The sequence below is a fragment of the Myripristis murdjan genome, chromosome 5, assembly GCF_902150065.1.
Source record: "Myripristis murdjan chromosome 5, fMyrMur1.1, whole genome shotgun sequence".
In the NCBI taxonomy this organism is placed as follows: domain Eukaryota; kingdom Metazoa; phylum Chordata; class Actinopteri; order Holocentriformes; family Holocentridae; genus Myripristis; species Myripristis murdjan.
Window position 1 is genome coordinate 20,293,476 of NC_043984.1, and position 21,573 is coordinate 20,315,048.

At 41.1% G+C, this 21,573-nt stretch overlaps 2 protein-coding genes and 1 long non-coding RNA gene across 7 annotated transcripts in view; all 3 read left to right on the forward strand.

Annotated features, from left to right (window-relative positions):
• The first annotated feature begins 403 nt into the window (after positions 1-403).
• Positions 404-8,157, forward strand: atf7b (activating transcription factor 7b). Of its 3 annotated transcripts, XM_030052005.1 has the most exons (12): positions 404-504; positions 1,570-1,631; positions 2,344-2,440; positions 2,643-2,770; positions 2,888-3,025; positions 3,194-3,351; positions 3,476-3,572; positions 3,679-3,798; positions 3,987-4,136; positions 5,645-5,833; positions 5,962-6,067; positions 6,289-8,157. In XM_030052005.1, exons 2-12 carry the CDS (start codon positions 1,584-1,586, stop codon positions 6,522-6,524), a joined length of 1,467 nt encoding a protein of 488 aa, XP_029907865.1. In that variant the 5' UTR covers positions 404-504; positions 1,570-1,583; the 3' UTR covers positions 6,525-8,157. The 3 variants fall into 3 exon arrangements, with proteins under 3 accessions (XP_029907865.1, XP_029907864.1, XP_029907866.1); XM_030052004.1 differs by lacking the exons at positions 404-504; positions 1,570-1,631 and adding an exon at positions 1,640-1,765; XM_030052006.1 differs by lacking the exons at positions 404-504; positions 1,570-1,631 and adding an exon at positions 1,640-1,765 and having other exon boundaries at positions 6,262-6,429.
• A 10,074-nt stretch (positions 8,158-18,231) lies between these two features.
• Positions 18,232-19,993, forward strand: LOC115359653 (uncharacterized). Its single transcript, XR_003928264.1, has 2 exons — positions 18,232-18,321; positions 18,661-19,993. It is a non-coding gene; the product is annotated as an uncharacterized LOC115359653 (long non-coding RNA).
• A 1,194-nt stretch (positions 19,994-21,187) lies between these two features.
• The window catches only part of dip2bb (disco-interacting protein 2 homolog Bb), a 43,790-nt gene continuing 43,404 nt past the window's right edge, over positions 21,188-21,573 (forward strand). For 2 of the 3 annotated variants that reach the window (XM_030051725.1, XM_030051726.1), the window contains exon 1: positions 21,295-21,379. In XM_030051725.1, coding sequence (XP_029907585.1) covers positions 21,295-21,379 — 85 coding nt within the window. Of the gene's footprint in view, positions 21,380-21,573 lie in introns of all 3 variants that reach the window. The other variant, XM_030051727.1, reaches the window with a different exon arrangement.

Sequence of the window (21,573 nt, forward strand, 5' to 3'; positions counted from 1 at the left end):
TGCACAGTTGGTAAGAAAATAACATGGGGTAACCGTTGATTAACCTTTCTAAAATTCTTAAAAAAAAAAAAAAAAAAAAAAAAAAAAAAAAATCCAATTCCTATAGATACCAAGGACTTTTTCGTAGGGAAGCAGAAGGGGAACCGTGAGTTAAATATCTAGCCCACCAGTTTAACCTTATTATGAAATCTGCGTTGCAGACATAGATTTATTCTTTAAAAAACGTCTTATTTCAGATACCATATTCATAAAGCGACGCGCATGCAGATAAGAGACACTGCATGATAAGCAGGCCTAACCACGCTGATTTAAGTTCAACACGCAGGGATTTGGGCTGTGTTAATATTTTATCCACTGCAATCCTGTTACGTAAGACAGTGTCCAGTCCCAGGTCTCGCGGTATTTCACTGATGAAAGTGGCTGAGTGTCAACAACGGCCCAAATAGGCAGTAACCACCGTCCGGAGTAGGGAGAAGGGGAGAGAAGTGGCAGGTTAAACGTCTGGTGAGTTTGATAAAATTTCAGACACTTCAACTTCCGATGTATCATCTTCCGAAATAGGTTTTACCAGTGAGCCTGATGCATGACATGTTATCGTGCTAGCATTAGCCTGGCTTATGAACTCAGCATTATTTTGCGTTAGCTTGCTAGGATAACTAACTTGGCGGCGGACCTGTTAGTGTGAACTCAGATTAGCCAGCTAGCTAACTCAGCTTCGTTTAGCTAACTGTGCTGTAACTGCCAGGCAGCCCCGGTGAATCGTCAAGCCTTACGAGGCGTATTCAACCCTTCCGCTACCCGTTATAAGATTTTAGCAGCCACGTTTGCGCCCATGACCTGGTTGTCAGAAGTTGAAACATGATTTTGGTGTTACTAGCAATAACCTTAGCTCGCCTTGAGCTTGAGGCCCATCCTCTGATGTGAGCAAATCAAAGCGAAGCATTGAAATTACACTAACCGTATCAGGTAGTAACGCAATCCACCTTGCTAGCAAACGTTAACGTTATATATTTGACCGGCCAAGTCCATACTGACAGCTCTCTAGGTTGACGTGTAGTAACTTAGTTGTAGCTGCGGGGAACGTGAGATTGCCTGCTAGCTGGCTTGAGTCTGTTGCCTCCACGCCTCTGTTTAGTACCTTGTGAAAACCTAACGGAGAGCTTTGCCCGTACTCCTTTGCTGCGGCCTGTTTGCTAATCACTTGTCATGGACTGAATAATTAAGAGGCATATACAGTTAATAACTGTGTTACAGATTGCACAACTTTAATGATATGTAGGTTGGTGCTGCTGTTGAACATGATGCTCACGATGGTCAAGCGAACACATGCCATTGCTTATACCCCCAAACTTGTGTGTTTTGCCAGTTGTTGTTGTTGGTCAGTCCTCTTCACCTCCCTGTATATCAGTCAGCTCACTGAAATCATGTCATGCTGTTGTGTCAGCCATGTGTACATTTTCCAGTATCCTGTTGTATGTTCAGCATCAAACCTTTCTTTTGACAACCTCCTTAGGCCTTTATGTAAAAGGTCTATAAATACATTCCTCAGCCTTTGTCTTTCTTCTGCAGGATATTTGTCTGAGATGGGGGATGATCGGCCTTTTGTATGCACTGCCCCTGGATGTGGGCAGGTATGGTCTCTCAACACATGAATGAACGTGTGCACTGTCATTCATACTCTCACTTGTCATCACCTATCATCCAGCCAAGGAAAATGCATCCCAGCCTTTGCCAGACTTCTCAGCAGTCGTTCTTCAAAGTCAAGGTCAAATGATTAATTGATGAGAACCGTTTTGCAAGGTTTCTTCAATTTATTTTTCCTGTTACAGCTGGGGAGTTTATTCTTGCCTGCTTTGACGATCAAGTCATGAGGTGTCATCCTGTTTATTTGTTATAAACCTGTGGGCAGGCAAAGCCCTTTGAGACTTAAAACAGTTAAACTGGGCTTTAAATAAACTTGAACTTGCTGTAGCACAGAAATCACAGAAGTACAATGGCAAGAACATCAACGATTGGGCGCTTTTCTAAGGCCCTTACTCCATCGTGGTACTCTCTTTACAGCCTTGATTTTTGTCTCAAGCTATTTACAGCACACATATATTTATGATTTTATCATCCAGCTCGTGGAGTATAAGTGCAGCACTTAAACTGACATGTTTATAATATTGTAGCAACACTGGACTTACTAACTAACCTTCAAGGGTCTGTTGAGTGATAGAAGCTAGAAAGAGGCAATTTGTGAACACAGGCCATTAATATTCATAATTGTATTCCTTGATCTTGAATATTACAGTTTGAATGAATGTCATTGACTCTGTATCATCTATTGTGTTTTCCTGCCAGAGATTTACCAATGAAGACCATCTATCAGTCCACAAACACAAGCATGAAATGACTCTGAAATTTGGTCCTGCCAGAACAGACTCTGTTATCATTGCAGGTTAGCAACATGATTTACTCATTTTTTTTTTTTTTTTTTTTTTTTTTTTTAATCAAGCTGTTGACTAGTTTGAAGAGCAGTAGAGATCTCCTAGCTCTGTACACCTGTATTGAAATTTTACTCCAGCTGTTGGTGATGCATAATGGAAGGAGATATTCTTTCCCATAACTCTGTTAGCTAAAGTAGTGTCTGCCTCTCTCAGACCAGACCCCTACACCTACACGTTTCCTGAAGAACTGTGAAGAGGTTGGACTGTTCAATGAGCTGGCCAACTCCTTTGAGCAGGAGTTTCACAAAGCACACGAAGATGACCAGAGGACCAAAAACCCAGTGAGAATTAGTATTGAAGATGAATTTACACTTAAAATGGATGTCACTTAAACACTTTCCTTGGCTCTTGGTCATAACTAACCAGTGTTCTCTAATGCTTACTTTTTTGCACCAAAGGCTGCACCTTTACAGACGCCATCTGAAATCAAGGATGAGGATGAGGGACCTTTGCAAGTTGATTCATCACCTCCAGGAAGTCCAGACTCTACCTCCAGCATGTCAGACAGCAGCAAAGAGCTGGGGCCAAGAGGCAAGGTACACTTCATGGCATGGCCAGGAGCCAGTCATTCGTGTGCTCATTGGTTTAAAGATTGACTTTTTTTTTTTTTTAAAGATATGGTTGTATCATGATTTGCGCACGAGAAAAGGAACACTAAATTTGTGGACATACAGAAAAAAATTTGTCATTTGATTTGTCAACAGGAGATTCCCTCAAAGCCTGTAGCAAGTTCTGCCCCCACCCCAACCATCGTGCGTCCAGGTTCTCTGCCCCTTCACCTTGGTTATGATCCACTGCACCCAACTCTGCCCTCTCCAACGTCCGTCATCACGCAAGCTCCACCCTCCAACAGACAGCTGGGGTAAATTGTGCACAGTGTACCTCTTGTTACTTGTATTCCTTTATGTCCTCAGCTTCAGTCTGTATTTTGTCTGTGGTTAGAGAATTGAGGGCCCGCCATTCACAAAACTACATCTTGTCAACAGCTCTCCAACAGGATCTTATCCACTGGTTATGCACCTCCCCAACGGACAGACTGTCCCTCTCCTCCCCAGCCCAGTGCAAATGCCCTCAGTCATATCCGTAAGTAGTGGTTTTAGGAACTTGTAAAAATGCCTGATGATGAGTTTGTTTTCAATATTTTATGTTTCATCATATCTTTTTGTATGCCTGTTTGATAAATTTGTAGCTTGCAAGGCCAGTGAACACGGTACCTAACATCCCTGGGATTCCAGGCCCTCCAGTGGGCGGTGCCAGCAGTGGGTCCTCCTCGCCATCTGGGTATAGTCTGCACTCTGAGACCAAGATGGTGAGAGAACTGTTGTTGGGACTCTTTTATTGCACTTACACTAACATAATAAGTTTTTGTCAACTCAAGCAACGTTCACTTCACCTGTCTTTGCGCTCCACCCTGTGTGTGTGGGTGTGAGCGTGAGCGTGAGCTTTATAATAATTGATCTTTGCTGACATGAGTAATATGTGTGTGTGTCCCTTTAGCGGCTCAAGGCAGCGCTAACTCAGCAGGGCCCAGGCGCTCAGAATGGGGCTGGAGGAGGGACAGGCTCCATCCCTGCTGTCCCCCAGAGACAGGAGCAGAGCCAGCAACCCAACCAGAACTCTGACACACCCTCACCTGCCCAGCCACAGGTAACACACATACAATATGTGCTTAAACAGACTGCAGCTGTGATTACACAGAAGCTGTGCAGGAGAAATGTACATTGTGTCCTGGAAGCTTTTGCAGTGGTTAAATTTCATGATACCTTTCATGACACCCTTACATAAGTATTTGTGCTGGTCTGGACTCTTTAAATCTATATTGGCAGTTTCTCTTGGTTAAGATTTCACTGCTTGCTGTCATTCTGATTTTCTGAACATCATCCAGCCTCTTTAGAATGTCCTAATGATAGCTGTAAAATTTTCCACATTAATTTACAGCACATTTGGCCATTTTATATGTACCTAAAGACTACATTTATGACTCTTCATCAGCCTAAGTACTACATAATTGTGCTGAAACAACAAGACTGGTACAAATCATTGCTTCCCCCAAGTATTTGAATTTAGACGGCCTGTGCAGGTAAATGAACAGTCTGTGAATTTAAAAAAAAAAAAAAAAAAAGTTTGTTAATTAATTTACTGTTCATCTTGGCTGCCGCGATTCATAAAGCTGGTGATTTTTGTTGTTTGTCAAGTGAAGTCTAGTAACTTTTATTTATATAGCACATTTAAAAACAACGGGAGTTGACCCGGCCACGAGAAGGGTTAACAATACAAATGTATTAGATTAAAAGAGTAATAAATAAAAGCCAAGAGTAAAATGAAAAACACACCAAAAAAGGTAAACTCAAGCATTAGAATAAGAAATGACAAAGTTAAGAGGAAATACATAAACTAGTAAAAACTGAATAAAACCATCAACAGTTTTCAAATAATCAACATTCAATGCTTCAAAGCACCAAATGTGTGTCAGTGAACCACAAAGCAGAAGAGGTTTCTGTTACTCAAAGCTGCACTGGGCGATTTCTGACCACTAGAGGGAGTTGTGAGCTCAAACTCCCTTTGTAAACAGAGTCAGTTCTGCCTATGGGTTCACAGCAGCTTGGTTGTATAATACTGGAAGTTAAGATTTAATAAATGTGTTTTTGTGTTGGAATTGAGGGATACATTTCACTCTGGCAAGAGTATTGTTGGATTACTTAATAATTTGGATTACTTAGATAATTTTGTCTCTGACCTTCAATTTGAAAATCTGGTAAAGCTGCAGACTTTCAGCAGCAAGGTAAAAAACTGCTTTGAACAAACTTTTTCTGTGGCCATAGTGAAATTTGATTACGTTTGCAGAATGTGTGGCTTCAGAAACATTTAGAATGAAGTTGAAGTGGGAGGGGGATATTGCCAGTTTTATACTGTAAGGGGAGGAGTGGGTGGAGCTACAGTCCATGCTGGAATTTGGAACAGCAAAGAGAGAAAAGCACAGGTTAGTCTCAGTATTGTTAATAGGTTCTCAAATCACTGAGTCCAGGTTGAGCTCATTCCCAACCTCAGGACATGCATGTAATACTGAAACCATTCAGTCAGACACGTGCAGCTCTCTTCCTCTACATTCACATGAGGACCCTCCAATATGATATTTTTTAATTTTTATTTCTCAGGTGTCCCCTGCCCAGCCAACAGGGGGCCGGCGGCGGCGAGCTGCCGAAATGGACCCTGACGAGAGGAGACAACGCTTTCTCGAGAGAAACCGGGCGGCAGCCTCCCGCTGCAGGCAGAAACGAAAGGTCTGGGTCAGCTCCCTGGAGAAGAAGGCAGAGGACCTTGCCAACATGAATGTTTCTCTGACTGTGAGTTTCCCACTTCCTGGTGCTCCAGAGTGGATTAGCCAGTCAGACATGTCCACAGGAAGATAAAATGTCACAGATAGAGTATTGCTGCAGTGATGTGTGTGCTGTATGCTTTGTGTTGCCATCAGAATGAAGTAACCCTATTGAGGAACGAGGTGGCTCAACTGAAACAGCTCCTCCTAGCCCACAAGGACTGCCCCGTCACAGTCATGCAGAAGAAGGCTGCTTTCCTTGGTAACCATTAAAAATCATAGATTGACCAACAAGCTTCATAAACCATTCTTGCATTTTTTCCATGTATCATTTTGATTCATTGTTTGTATTTTTTTTCCCATTTCTGCCAAGATCTGGTTTCCATCTCATCCATCTAATGTTTTTTGTTTTTTTGTTTGTTTTTTTTTTTCTTTTTACTCGCTCACCTCTCTAAGGGTGAATGTTTGTCTCTCTGTCTATAGCTGCAGGAGGCGAGGAAACATCCAGGGACCCCTCCGCCGAGCCCATCGGCTCCCCAGCGGCAGTCATCCAACACGGGCCCTCACCCCCAGCCCCTCCCTCTAGTCCAGGGGCCACCATTAATGGCCTGAGTGTCCGCGCTGCAGAGGCTGTGGCCATGTCGGTCTTAGCTGGAATGGGAGCGGGCCAGCCCGGAGGGGTTGTCATGACTACGCAATCACAGCCAGCAACCAGATGATGCGCTGGCGCAGGTAGCCAGCATGAACTCAAGTGGCTTTTGGAGGCCTGACTGGTGCAAGGTGTTTGATGAGGGACCTACCCGTTGTTGACATTGCTCTCCCAGCCCTCCCAGATCCCCCAAACCTGCCCAAGATGCTCTCCTCCCCCCACAGCCAAATGATGATAATCACTGAACACATGACGTCGAGCCTCTGTCACCCCTCAACAGGTCCCTGTTCAGAGACACTTTGTCATTCTGTGTATGTACATATTATTAACACATCTGACACTCACTCTACAGGCTTTGGAGTCATTCCTTTTCATTTTTGACAGTTGGAAAAGTTTATAGAATGGGGAAAAAGTATTAATCAGAAATCCTTCCATCAGAGCACAGTTACTTTTTTTCCATTTGTGCTTCAACTCAACCCTGGCACGTGCATTGCATTGTGATGTTATTGGGTACTTTCAAGGCTGAGAATTTTGCTTTATGGTGTCTTGTATCTACCACCTGTATGAAAAGATTTAAATGGATGATACTGGCAGTTAACATATGATTATGTTTTACTGATGTATTGAAATTACCCTGTGAGCCTGGGTGAGTGACCGCAGAAATAGGCAGCCCGGAAAGTGTCTTTTGAGGCTACTTCCCAATCTTTTCTTCCATCTGCATTTCCCTATTATGAGTTTTTTTTCCTCAGTGTACATGTGTTAATTTAGTTGCCCTAGTACATGCATTGTTTGCATTACTTCGTTTTTGTCATAGAGTGTGCCTAACTTAGGCCTTTTTTTTAAAACCATGAATTTAACCCATTTGGGATGTTGGTGCATCTGGACAATATGTATGAAACCCAGTTGACTGCATGGATTACTGGAGGCTGAAGAATACCACTGTTTGTGTCTGGTCATATTATTGCTGGTTTTATTGATCTGCTTTTCTTCTGTTTTATAACATCAAATGATTGATGCAAAAATGTCCTTGTTGTGTAAGGATTCCATCCTCAGTCCTAATATAACAAACTTGAAATGGTTAGCTTTAGATACCCTTTATATGATAATCAAACCGAATAGATTTTTAAATCATTTTACCCAGGCATTTCAGTTGAGGAAAGAGTAGTGCAATATATTTTTGTATTGAATATCAGTGCTTTTTGCATTTAGCTGATGTGTGTAGCCCAGCCACTCAGAGAGGTTAGGTCTATTTCAGTTGAAAGCAAAAGAAATTGGATGACCAGAGAAAATGTGAAGATATTATTCTTGAATGGTTAGATCACACCTATAGAGAATTATAGCTGTCCTAGTCCCGGTTGCTTTCCAACATTTGAAAAGCTGTCCTGTGTCATCAAATATACTACTTGTGTAAGGTGCTTATTTTGAAATTTGAGTTCCTAAAAGCAGCTTGTCATTTTTTTACCACATTGTACTTCTGAGATTATTGTTTTTTTTCCTTGTCAAGTTTTTTTTTTTCTTTTTCATAACATGTCACTTTTTTAAATGTTTTACTAGGCATGTTAGGCTTTTCCTTCATGTTATAGTACATCCCCATACCAGAGTAAAATTGGCTTGGTGTATGATAACCTGCTCAGAAGATCTGCAAAAGGTTTAGTTGATGAATCAAACCTCCTTAAATCAGTAAAGTATGTATTGTGAAACAATGGCCTGACCTCACATTTGTACGTTTGTTTGGTAAAATGTTGCGAAATGGGTTGTAGCTGCTGTGCTGCAGTGCCGTGTTGTGACAAGCAGCCCCGGTTGGTGGGTGGGCGTGGGGTTGGGGTTGGGGTTGGGGGGTGGGAGGGTCAAAGGGTACAGGTGGCCCTGGCCCAAGGCCTGGGTTGGGGCGGGATGCAAAAGTTTATGGTTGGCTCTTAAATGGGATTAAGTATAACAATTTACTCACTGGCAATTCAGTCAATATGTATTTCCATGACAAATAAATTTATTGTTAACATTAAAACACATTTCATACTTGTAATGTCATACTCCTACCCTCCTAGTGGTATTGTGAAAATGATGCATTCGTAACACTTGGCCAATCAGGACAGGTGTCCAAAATATGTGTCCCCGATTAAAAACAAGGCTGTTTAAAGATGGCTGAGACACGGTCTCTGAAGCAATGGGAGCTATAGGTTATGGCACATGCGTAGTATAACGAGCTGGGATGTTGGAGAGTTACAGCAGAGGGCGCTAGAAATAAAGGCATGGTATCCGCTAAGGTGCTCTTTGGGTGCATTCCAAGAAAGGCAGCCTTTGTAATCTATGATTATGCACAATTTATTGATCCTTTTTGTAAGTGCGGACAGACTTTTACTGTGTTAGAGTTGTACTATGCTGATATGATGCAATATAACTCTGTGTTCCCTCCATTTAGCCTCCTTAGACAAAAGGTGTGCCCCTGGGACACTGGCTGCTCTGAGGGTTGTAGTGTCAAAAGTCGAGGTCAGATTGCTTCGACCCTGGTACCATTCACTTCAGCAGAAAATGTTCAACTGATGTTGGAGACCCAATTTGGCAAATTTTGTCCCTGCCTGGTGACAAGCTGACTTTCTGTTGCTGACCAGGTGAAGTTAGCATCACATCCATAATTGTGTTGAGTTTAGGGAAAGTAAAGATGATGACTATAAATGGAGGAACGCATGTGTGAATTTGTTTGGATTAGCAGTTCTCCACAAAGCTGCAAGCAGCAATACTGGAGGCCAGGCAATCAGCCTGTTCTAAACACACATTTTGAATGGACACTGCACTAGTTGGCTGACAATTCCAAAAATATCAGACTGGTCAAACCAGGCACGCACTTTATAAAGCAAGCAAACTGGAAAATCCAGGCTTAACGTCAGTCTGATTTATTGAGCTTTAAGTCTGTTTTACAAAGCAAGCTCATGATGAGTCACACCCTAATTTGCCCTTGTAACCAATCCTTTCCAAGCGAGCCAAGTCCAGGCAGGCTCAAACTCAAGTTATTACCACAAGCCTACATTATCCTGTTTAGGCAGCAATTCATTGGATACAAATAAATTAAGTTGATTGCTATGGAACAAAGCAGGTTTGATGTGTGTAATACATCACTTTGGATCATGTAACTTCATAAATTGGACTCACTTCCAAGCACAAATGACACTTCTGTGACTGTAACTAAGAATCGTCCTTACGTCCGTACTATAGCATTTATCACCTATGAGATTCAACCAGAGCCCCCCCACCCCCACCCACACACCCACACACACACACACACACAGTTTCGGAATGTAACGCAAAAGTAAAGTAATTAGTAATTTGATTATTTTTTTAGACAGAGAAATTAGTAAACTAATGTAATTATAATTTAAAGAAAGTAATAAGTAACTTTACTTAATTACTCTTACAAGTAACTTACCCAGCACTGTTTGAAATACAACTCAAAATCAAATAAATGTGGGATTAATTGAAGGGTAATATTTTCATGTAATTCCCAATGTTAATGCCTTTTCTGTGTCTTATAGAGAAATAAAAAAATTAATTGCTGAGCTGATTTGTGCACCAAAACCTCCTAGGACTAAAAGTTCCTAAAAGTCCTGAAAGCCCAAAAAGTTTCAGTTTGGGTTCAGGTTAAATATAGCTTTTTACCCCCTTTTTTGCACCCTGTACTGTTACACTGTATGAATTTCATCTTGCACTGCATTTGCCTTTTTATGAGAACCATATATAAATGCCCTGGTATCAAGGCATTAAAATAAAGCAGTATTAAAATAAATTTTAAAAAAGATAAAAGATGCAATGAATAGAAGTTCTGAAAAAGGCCTAAAACACTGTTTTTAATTATCAGGCACCAATTATCGCTATCCCTACACTCTTCACTGTAAATATAAGGTAATACTTGAATAACATGTATGACAGATCCAAAGCTTCAGAACCCAGACTTAGAAATACGTCATCATGTAGAGCAGAAATATTTAATGGTGGTGGTGTGGGCAGAATCAACTGCAGAATTGCTCATCCCCTCTCTCTGGGATTTTTTTTTTTAGACCAAAAACATTTAAGCCAACACCCTAAATGGTCTAAAATACCCTCGGCCTTACATTACACAGATGTATGGTAGCTGTTGCTGACAGGACTGATTTCACTGAAGTGGTAGCTGGGATATTTAAGATGGGATTTCTTGCATCTTAACATTATTTGTCCTGACTCATGGCACCACAGCATAGCACTTTAACAAAGCCTGAGTGAGAACCTTTGTGTGTCATCCACTGCAGACAAGCCTTTCTATCTTTGGGAAACAAACTTGTAGTGCTTGAATGTCAGTACTCACCAATCAGTACATTCATTAGAATCTTTTTGTAGGTGACATCACTTGCTGCCAGTTCTAAATCTGTTTAATTGTGTTGATGACAAGAGGGAAGGTTATTAACCCCCTGCAAAAAAGGAATTCCACCTAAACAGCCTCTTTCCCATGGCCATGCACTTCTCCCACACACCCTTTTGTTCGATGGCACACTTGCACTTTCACCTCTTGAGCTCTGCTACTCCCATCGATGGGCTCATCATCACTGTGCACTGTGCAGCCAAGCTTTGTTCAAAGTCACAGAACGTGATGGTGGTGGAGATCCCAAGGTTTCCAAATATATCAAATATGTCCTGCAGTATTACAAAGATGTGTATAAAATGATGCACAAGATGTTCTCTGTTTCATATGTGCTGCAACCATAAAACAATGGCATCTTGGCTTTGAATATTTCTCTCAATAAAAGTGTGATGTAGCTTCAGTGAAGCACAGCAACCAGCAGGTATGTGACACTGTCCTGGAGTACATGGTTTTTATAACTCCGAAGCCACATAAGGAGACATTTGAGAGAAAATGGGGATATTTCAATCTGTATCACACCCTGTTGCAGTAATGTGAGCAGCACCAACCACTGCCAGCTCCTTTCATGACATTGAGGTTATTGACCTTCTGCTTATCCTGTGCAATGAACATAAAATCTGTTTTAACAGGAAATGTGACATCAGTCCATACCTGCCAGCGTTTGATCGATGAGTCACAAATAGACAAAGTTACGAGGCTGACTAAACAGTAACCAGCAGGTCAAAGACCCGAGAGCCACAACCTCCTCTGAGCTGCTACAGAGAAGGAACGTGGCACATGGAAATAGGCCTTGTTTTATACTTTTGTACTGCAAATATTATATTTTGCCTCATGGCTCTACACGTGCATCCAGATGACATGCTCTTCACACTGAATAAGCAACAGAGAGTTTGTATGCTTGTAAAATGAGTTTGGACACATTCAGTCAGCAGATTGTGAGGGAGGTGAGGAAAATAAAACAGACACTCCTCCCACATGAACTTTGGAAAACGTCTCAGCTTGAATCTGCTGAGCTGCTCCACTGCTGCTCCTCTTCATCTGAACCAGGCAGCAAGGCAACCTGTCAGAGGTGAGCACACCCGCGTTATCTTCACCTTTATAATGGGTTAAAGACAGATTCTGATGCTGTTTGTACTTCTTGTGACAATGAGAAAGGAAGACCAGAAATGAGAAAAATAAAAATACACACAACAGTGTGAGGACTGACATACATTTGATTAAGTTCTTACCTTGCTTATTAAATACATTGGTAACACTTTACAATAATGGTACATGAATTAAGCTTATGTTAACACTTTAACTAATGTATGACTCATGATGCATTAATGTGAATGATCAAAAATGTATTACCTTTCTACTTGAGCTAGCTACTAATAATATTTGTTATAATGTACTAATTCCTAATTGTAGTGTTAATGAATTCAGACTATGAATTGATGTATTAATTATTATTTAAGGTCATGTGCTTGAGTAGTTAGCCCACTGCAACCAAATACTGCACATCTGATTAGCTACCTGAAAAAAACCCTGAAAATTAACAAAAACTGATTTTAAAAAAAAGACAAGAAAAACGATGCATATAATTATTAAAAAATGACATTTTTAAATATCAGATCATTGATCAACGTCAGATTTCTTGTGTTGCATTCAGGCACCTTTTAATAGCATTTAAATGGTAATTAATACATCAATTTATTGTATTAACACTATTAGTATTGATTTATTCAAAATTACTTAATGAGACTTTTAACAGTTAGCTCTGGTAGGAACCGCATTAATTTTTGATTCATTTAATCAAAAGTAAATATCTTAATTTATCATGATTCATACATTAGTTAAAGTATTAAAATATACTTAATTCATATACCGTTACTGTGAAGTGTTACCAATATATTTACCTCTACCATCACAGCAGATCCATAATAAAATCTGCTCAGTCAGTCTGTTGTCAGTGTATTTATGAATCAAAGTGTATCCTGTGTAAATCCTGTGTCTTTTCACCTTTCTTTTAAAGTGTTTTGATTTACTGAAAGTTACATAATGAGACGTTAAACAGATTCAGTTACAAGAGTCGGGTTGTTCTGCTCTGAGGCCGTTTTGAACTGAAACAGAAGTTGGTCTGTGTTGATACTGATGCGGTGGTGCTTTGGACGAATTATGAGCCACATTTGTAGATAACTGAATCCAGATCAGTGTCTCAGTGTCATCAGTGCTCAGGTTTAATGTCCTCAGGCTGGTTAGAGGTTTAGATTAAGGAGGCAAGGGAAAATATTTTGCCATAACTACCATATGCCTTGGGAGAGTAGGAAATGTATTCAGTCAGTTATGGGTTGGGATTAAAAAATGGTCCTGGCATATGCAATTTAAACTGGCCCAGCGGTTCTATTTCCAAACCCAATGCATTTGGTCAAGCCACATAGCCTTTGCTGCATGTAGAAGAAATATGTAGAAATGACCGTACCCATTGTTCTATAAGTCAAGTTAAAGTTTTCTTTAGCCATATTGGAAATATCCATGAATCCTCTGTCTTCTGCAGACATGTTTTGTGCCTGGATCTCACTGTTGCTGCTCCTGCCAGGTAAATAAAATACTTCACTCAGACATACAGCATCTTAGTCTAATTCATGTTTTTCAATTATTGAGCCCTGAAATTATTAACTGATTAGTAGATGAACAGAAATGTAATGCACTGGTTATATAATTTTTTAAATATACACACACACACACACACACACACACACACATATATATATAGATAGATAGATAGATAGATAGATAGATATATAATGGATATTTGCAGTCCTTTATGAAGTTAAAAAAAAGAAACCATTGTCAGATTCCAGCTTAACTAAGATCACTAAGATTGTCCCCTTTTCTCCATTTACATCATCATAAAATTAATACTTTTTTGGCGACTGGTCAGACTTTGGAAGAAACTGCATGGCTCTGATCACTTCCTATCAGACAATGGCTTTATTTTCACACTTTATACACTAAATGATTAATTAATTATTATAAGAACCCACAGATTAATTGAAAATGTAAATAATCTACAGTTGCAGCTGTACAGCTAACTAATATGTGAGCTTGTGAAACAGGATGAACTCTGTCACTCGTCCTGCAGGAGTAAGCAGCTTTATGATCCACAACACACACCTCAGTCTGTGTCTGGAAGACTCGGTGGCGTCCGACTGGGTCTTGCTGAGGAAGTGCAACTTGGACTCAGAGCTGCAGCAGTGGCTGTGGGAGGGTCAGGGAGTGCTGAGGTGTGTCGGCTCATCCAGGTGCCTGTCGGCTCGGGGGGGACAACCAGTCCGAACCGAGCCCTGCCCCGGGCTGCAGGACAGCGACGCAGGACTCCTGTGGGACTGTGACCGGGACAGACTGATCAGCCTGAACACATCACTGCTGCTGTCTGCTGAGGGAAGACAGCTGACTCTGTCTAACAGGGGCAAACACTCAAAGTGGAGATCTCTGGATGAGGGAGACATCTGCAAAGACAAACTCAGTGAGTGAGATTCATTACTCTGATGAACAGTGGTGGAAAAGTCCTCAAATTCTCCACAAATGTGGCAATCCTACAAAAAATGTTCCTGTAAAATCCAAACATTCCAGTTGTTCCTTCACTAAAAGTATGGCGGTAATATCAGTAAATTGTTGTTCTGCATGAAAAGTAAAAGTAGTCATTGTGAACAATAGTTCCTTAGTTTTAAAATACTGATGCATTAAACTTTAATATGTATTTTAACTTTGTAGTTGTAACGGCTCCATATGCTGTTGACTAGTTTACACTCTAGCACACTTCAGCTGTCAGATAAATGCAGCACAGGAAAAGTAGAAAGTCTCACTAAATGGAAATAGGCAGTTAAAGTGACAAAGCCTCATAACTGGACTGAAGTACAGGAGTGCAGGGGGTGGACTGAGATACTCTCCGCCTCTGGATGTGAGGTTTCAGTTTGTGTTTTGCACTGCAGTCCATGAACTGCAGGAAATTCACCCTGAACTGATGTTATTTTGCAGAGCAGGCAGTGTGCAGCGTTCATGTTGTCTGTTCTTGCTTCCCTTTAAAACAACAAGCATGACTCCTGTGACCCTCAAGCATTTTACATTGCCTAGGTGTCAACAATTCTGCCATTAAAAGAGAGACTTTGCTGTTGCCATACATGCATTTAGGCATTTTGTATAACATTAAAATCATGGGGGGGGGGAGGTAAAAGTGAGAGATTCAAGGTTAAATGCTGTCTGTCTGTGTGTGTGTGTGTGTGTGTGTGTGTGTGTGTGTGTGTGTGTGTGAGAGAGAGAGAGAGAGAGAGAGAGAGAGAGAGAGAGAGAGAGAGAGAGAGAGAGAGAAAATACAGAATATTTCAGAATACTTACATTTTGAACTGCACTTTTCTAGTTTTGAACATAACATATAAATAAGCTACTATTGCTTAAGCTCTGAAGAATCCAATTCTAAAAACATTATGAGCACAAATTTTCTTTAGAAAACTTTACCTATTCTAGTACTATACACAAATTCCTTCCTCTTCTTGTCACACTCTAATTTTTTTCTTTTTCATCTCCTTCTACTTATTCCTCAACTTTTCAATTTGCCTCAACTGCAATCAATTTGAGTTTTGATATATCATCCCATTCCTATTCATGCCACAAGTGAAGCTGCTTGTATCCTGTGATGACCGTGTGTTTCTCTTAGGATCAAAACGAGCATCAAGTGATGCACCGCAGTCTGTGGACAAGGAACAGAAAAAAGGTGCCGTGCAGGCCATGACGGAGGAGCAGAGACAGTTCCTGCAGTGGTACTATCGCACTGAGGACCGTGAGTGCTGCTGCTCTTAACACACAGCTGCAGTTTTACAATTTCCTTGACAGATGAATTTGGAATGAAAAACACTTCAGCGCTTTATTTCTTGTCATTTGAAGGCTGGAAATGTTCATGCACTTTTGCTTCAGGATTTGTCTTTTCCAAAATATATCATAAAAACACATTCATCGAGGGGGCATAATCACAGTAATGACAAGGGATGCACCAGTGTATCAGTAGACTATGGGTATTGGCCAATATCAGCTTTACAAAGCAATATCTGTATTAATCCTGTATTTACTGTTTTTATTGCTGATATATGGCCACTTGTGGAATTGGCATTTCTGTGAGCTTTGTCTCTAACAATGTGTCACTTACAGTAACACAGCTGTCAGATTAGCAATAGAATAAAACTAACAAGGTGTTTTGTTTAATACAATTATCCATATGGGCATGTGTGAGCCGTCTTTACACCTGCTTTCATTTTACAGTTCTTACAAAAATTCATATTGGTAAAAGTTGTCATGGGAAGATATCAGATCAGTATCAGCCTAAAAAAACAAAGTATATCAGTACATCCTATTTAAAAACCTGCTATTCTCTCCAGAGGAGTTATAGTGAACATAAGTAAAAAATGATTTTAACATATAGATCTTCCCATGAACTCTCCATTTTGTGCCAAAGGAAACAGTGAAATAAGTTCCTGAGCTTTTTCTTTCAGCTGATGTGTATCTCCAGTCTGACTGACAGTGTGCTATTAGTTGTAGTTTGCCAAAAATATATATGTGATGTGGCCACAGACTCTTGAAGGCAGCAGATGTCTACATAGACTGAATAAACAACTTTTTTAAAGAAAATGGTTGGTGACATAATAAATTTAGCTTGTTGCCACTCATGTAAATCATGTTCCTCATAACATGATCATTTCAGAGAGGCATAATGAGGCTGCAAAAAAAAAAAAAAAGAAAGAAAGAAAAAAAAAAGAAAAAAGAGGATGTTCTTTTGTGAGAGACTGCAGCTCTTTAGAAATTTGAGAGATGGCTTCATGTCAGGACTGATATGATTTTTTTCAAAACCTTATTTTTCACACTCCTCTTAGACAGTTTGTTCAATTTAGATGCTTAGACACATTTTATCTGTGGGTTACATCTTTCACAGTTGTGAAGGAAGTTGAAACTTGAAAAATGTTATAACAATGTAATGTAAATTCTGAGAATGTAAAGGGGGGAAAACTTTGTGCACCAGCAGTACAGCATGGATCTACAGAGGACACCACAAACACCACATGTACCATTTGTTCCATAAAACACTAAGGGGTGAAGAGTTCTAAATTTGAAGCTTTTTTATTCTTATCAGTAACAAAGTGCTGTCTTCTTCCTGTCATAGCGACCCCATGGAAGTTTGCCATGTTGGCTCTGTCCTTCACCTGCCTGCTGGTCGGCTTCCTGCTGCTGGGGATGGGCTGCATGGCCAACAGGTTCGCTTCATCCATCACCGCAATACATATCATCAGACTGTTATAGCTTCACTGCAGTGCCCAGCTTCACCTTGATTTTATGATGAAAAGCTCGAGAGATCAGTGATGAAACAAACACGTTTCACCTTGAAATCTGACAGGCCAGAACAGTCGGCTCGCCTGGTTGCTCAACAGCTGACTGGCCAAACAGGATTATTGATTTGTCCCCCTCTCGTTAAACAAAGACTGAAGCTTCAGGAAGAAATAGACAAGAAAGATCTCTTAAATTTCTTTCTATGCTTTTTTGTCACATAATAATACTAACATTGGGGAAATTATCAACATCATGCTTTTTTATTATTAGATATGAAACTTTTTCTTGTCCACAGTACAATCAGTGCTGGATCATGGTCCTGTAAGGCCCCTGGACATGTGTCTTTTGGAGCCCCTGCCCTCCCCAGCATTCATATATTGTTGTCTGTCTGTTCTTCCTCCTTGCAAAATCATCCACTAGATTGTCAAAATCTAGCTGTCTGACAAGGTTTGACTCTGCTGACATAAGTGACAATTAGCTGGTGCCAAGGGGCCCAGGGTTCCTTGTGGTCAGCTCACCCTTTAAGCCGCAGAGGCATTCAGGCCCTAGTGGTCAGCTTGCACCGAGGGCCCTGGCATTCAACTTCCTTCACAAGTCTTGTGCTGTGAACCATGCGGGGCCTGAGGCTTGGAAGCCCGCGGGCACTCTGAGGCCCTGGGACACTGGCCTGGTCCATAATCCAATTTTGAGTTCCTGTCACGGTGAGTGGATGGTGGAGGACCCAAATGCAGGAGCAAGCAGGAAGAAAAATGCTCAATGGCAAACAAAACTATATTTAATCAACTCACAGGAAACACAGGGAATACATGGCAGGCATGACAAAACAATGAACAGACAAGGAACTCAAAGCACTCAAAGCAGGACTTAAATATACAAGAGCTAATGAGCGAACGAGACACACCTGGGGAAGGGGCTTGAGCACAAGACAGGAGAACACAGGATAGGATAGGCTGAGGGAAACACTGGGAGGGATCAGAACAATCAGGGCTGAAATACAACTCAGGACAGGTGTGGGAACTGGGAGGGGCCAACAAGACACAGGTGAAATCAATGACCGAAGAGACAGAGCTGAGCAAAGGAAGCAACACCAAATACAGGAAAACAGAAAAACAAGAGTCTAACCAAAGTACAAGAACACAGGAGACACAAAACCATGACAGTACCATCTGTAATAAAATGTTGTGTTTTGTCTGGTGACGCTTAACTTTGGATGCTTATTATGTTCATATGCCACGTGCCACCGAAATATTTCTGCTTGTAGACAAAAACATTTATCTTTTCTATTGTATTCTACTAGATTTCTACTAAATTTAATAGTTTTGTTTAATGGTTTGTCAGACAGACTAGTCAGGTACTCGTTTGTACAACAAACCAACTAGTTGACTATGAAAAACTGACTTTTGCATGTCTCTATTTTATTCCACAGTGACTTTAACATGCCCCTGCTCTGCTGTCTTTCTCACAGGAGCAGAAAAAAGATTGCCAAGTACAAAGCAGCAGCAGCACTGGCTCACAGAGGCGAGGCAGCGGAGCTGCAAGTTGTTTCAGAGGTCAGAGACGATGGTAAGGTGAAGTCCAGCTTGGCATCAGAGCCGCTGTTGCAGGGAGCCGGGCCTGTGGCAAATGGTGAAGCTGGCGAGCTGAAAGCAGGAGACATTGTGGTGAAATGGAAGGATGGCAATGTGTCAAACCTGTACACAGATTCTGCAGAGGAAGAGGAGAAATTGCATGGAGGGGAGGAGAGCGAGGTGGAATCCGCAGCTGAGCCTCAGGAGGGGGCCGTGATGATGGAATGAAGAGTACACAGACTGTCCAAATAATCTCATTCTGTGAGACTACATTTACTTATCTGCTGTCTGTTCACAGTTTTGCTTTTCTAATTTAGAGTGGCTTGTCAAAGCACCTCAGAGCAAAAAGCTAAACTGTCAAAGTAAAAATGACTTTGGATAGAGTGTTGGATTGTATAGCTGTCTGGGCAATATATGAATCCACATGGTGCTGGTGAAATGTCCTCATTAGTTGCTCCTCTGGCCTGCTAACCTACAATACTGTATTTATATCTTTCCATTCATTTTCAGAGTGAAAAGCTCCCTAAATAACACTTTAGCACGTAAAACAACACCAGCAAAGAGAATTATGACAATATAAAAAAAACAAGTTCTGGTACCCATTTTGGGCAAGATACATCCACAGGGTTATGGTTATGGTTGAATGAGGGCTCATGTCAAGCCTGTTTTAGCAAACAGGCAACAGGCCAACAAATTTCATTCCTAATCACAGTGCTGGTGGGTGTATCTTGCCCAGAAGTCTGGTGGAAATTCATAATAATGCCTATAGGACCCTGCTGGTTGAATGTGTGACCGCGGCGCCACTGTGTGGTGATACACTGGCAATGTAGTGTTGGTTTTCACAGCCAATCACCGTAATTGTTACTGTGTTATTGCTGAATGTTGACTGGACATTGTATAAGGGTTTTAATTGGTGTGATGGAAGTGTAGTGGTGTGTTGTTACTTTGCAAAATGCCTGCACATCAAACAACACTTTTACTGCTACTCTTGAAATGGAATCATATTAGCAGCATGCTTAAATGCAATTTTTTTTTTAAAAAAAACTGTAGATTTTATGAAAATCAGATTTAGAGTATTGTCCCACTCAAGTTGTGACAGTGTGAGATAAAGTGGCACGAGTAGTTTCAGGTAAAGTGGGATAATGTGTTAAAATTAAAATTTCTCCTCTTCCTCTGCAGCACACAGACACTGTTTGATGAATAAAAATAAAAAAGATGAGTTTCCATTAACAACAACAAAAAAAAAAAGAATGCACAAGTCAAAGAAAAGCAGATTGAGTGTGTGTCAGCTGGCCAATGCAACTGAGGAGTTGATCAGACAGATTTCAAGCTTAGATTTTTTCACTAGGGCTTAAAGCATCCCAAAATCTACTCTGCAGAGAAGTGTGAAGGGACTGTTGAAAGGGTATCATCATCATATGGCAGTGAGAAAAAAAAAACCTGCTATCAGAAGAATGTTTTTATTAAATTATTTTAGTGTTCATTTCATATTTGAAATAGAGTACAATGCATAGACCTTTTTCCACAGCAACCATTCTAACATGAAATAGCAAAGTAAACACGGATGTTTCTGATGACACAAAAGGCTCTGCTGAACAAGGACCCCAGCTGTTAGACATAACACAATCAAACCTCAGTTAGCATCATCAGTAACACCTGTGTTTACCCTGCTATTTCATGTCAAAATGGCTGCTGTGAGAAAGGTCCATTTAAACCACTTTTTGCACTTAAATGTGTCCTCCTAACACGTTTAGGCTACAAAAGCCAATAAATCCACTCTATTTACATACAGTACTGTTGTCAGTGTATATAACTTAGGTATTCTGAAGCATATCAATAAACCGCTACAATTTTTACTGTCCCACTTTGTAAACAAAAAATGTCAAACTGAAAGCTACAATTCAGCACATAAAGGGGTCAGATGGTGTTTAAATATAACTTTTTTTAATAGGGAATGATCCACCATAGGAATGTTGACCTATTAAAATTCAAAATGCATCACTCAGGCAGGTCTTGTGTCACTGCCATCACACTACATCCTAACACAAAACAGTACCTGCTGTGTAGTCAACTCATATGACAGAAAATCAACATGCGCACTGTTTTTATTAACCGGAAATGGCGTAAGATGTCCGCTGACGGCGGCGTCATGTGACCTACGTCTGGACGTCTTTTTCTGCCTTCCAGCATTATTATGAAGCTAAAATAAAAACCTCCATGCGCGCAAGGCAGAAAGGGGAGACAGAGGAAAACAGCGCATTTTTCTGTGACTGCAGCGGGCCGGCGCGCTGACTCTGCAGGCTGCGTGCGTGCAGCTGATGTGACCCGCACCCGGCGCGCGGCCGCAAAACCAATGTGACAGCGGGGCGGATCTGGCGACTTGGAGGCGGATCCGCCCCAGAGTCGCCTGCTATCAGGGAAAGATGGAGTACACGCCACATCTTGATTTCTAGCTCCATGCTAGACTTTAAATCCTGTCACCGCCGTCATCCAACCTAATAAATACTGTCCAGGCTGCTGAGCGTGTAACGATGGCCGACCGCGGCGTTGATTTGTCGGCTCTGCCTAAAGAGGTCAGGGACCAGCTGGCGGAGTTGGATCTGGAGCTGTCCGAAGGTAAGGGCTTTATTTATAAAAAGAAAAAAACAACAACAACAAAACACTGATAGTGTGAGCTGTGGCGTTTAAAGTAAGCCACATTGTCTTTTGGAATTAACAATAGACTGTGAGATCGTGACCGCACTGACATAAAACGCCAACAAACAGCCGTCCCGTGTCAGCTGGAAGAGCCTGCTGCTGCAGTGTGTCCC

What these genes read in the sequence shown, in the direction of transcription:
- atf7b (XM_030052004.1), top strand. Translation starts at nt 1,649, where the DNA reads ATGAATGAACGTGTGCACTGTCATTCATACTCTCACTTGTCATCACCT. An exon ending in AGTCGTTCTTCAAAGTCAAG is followed by an intron (nt 1,766 to 2,343) that starts GTCAAATGATTA and finishes TTTTCCTGCCAG; the next exon opens with AGATTTACCAATGAAGACCA. An exon ending in ACATGAATGTTTCTCTGACT is followed by an intron (nt 5,834 to 5,961) that starts GTGAGTTTCCCA and finishes TGTTGCCATCAG; the next exon opens with AATGAAGTAACCCTATTGAG.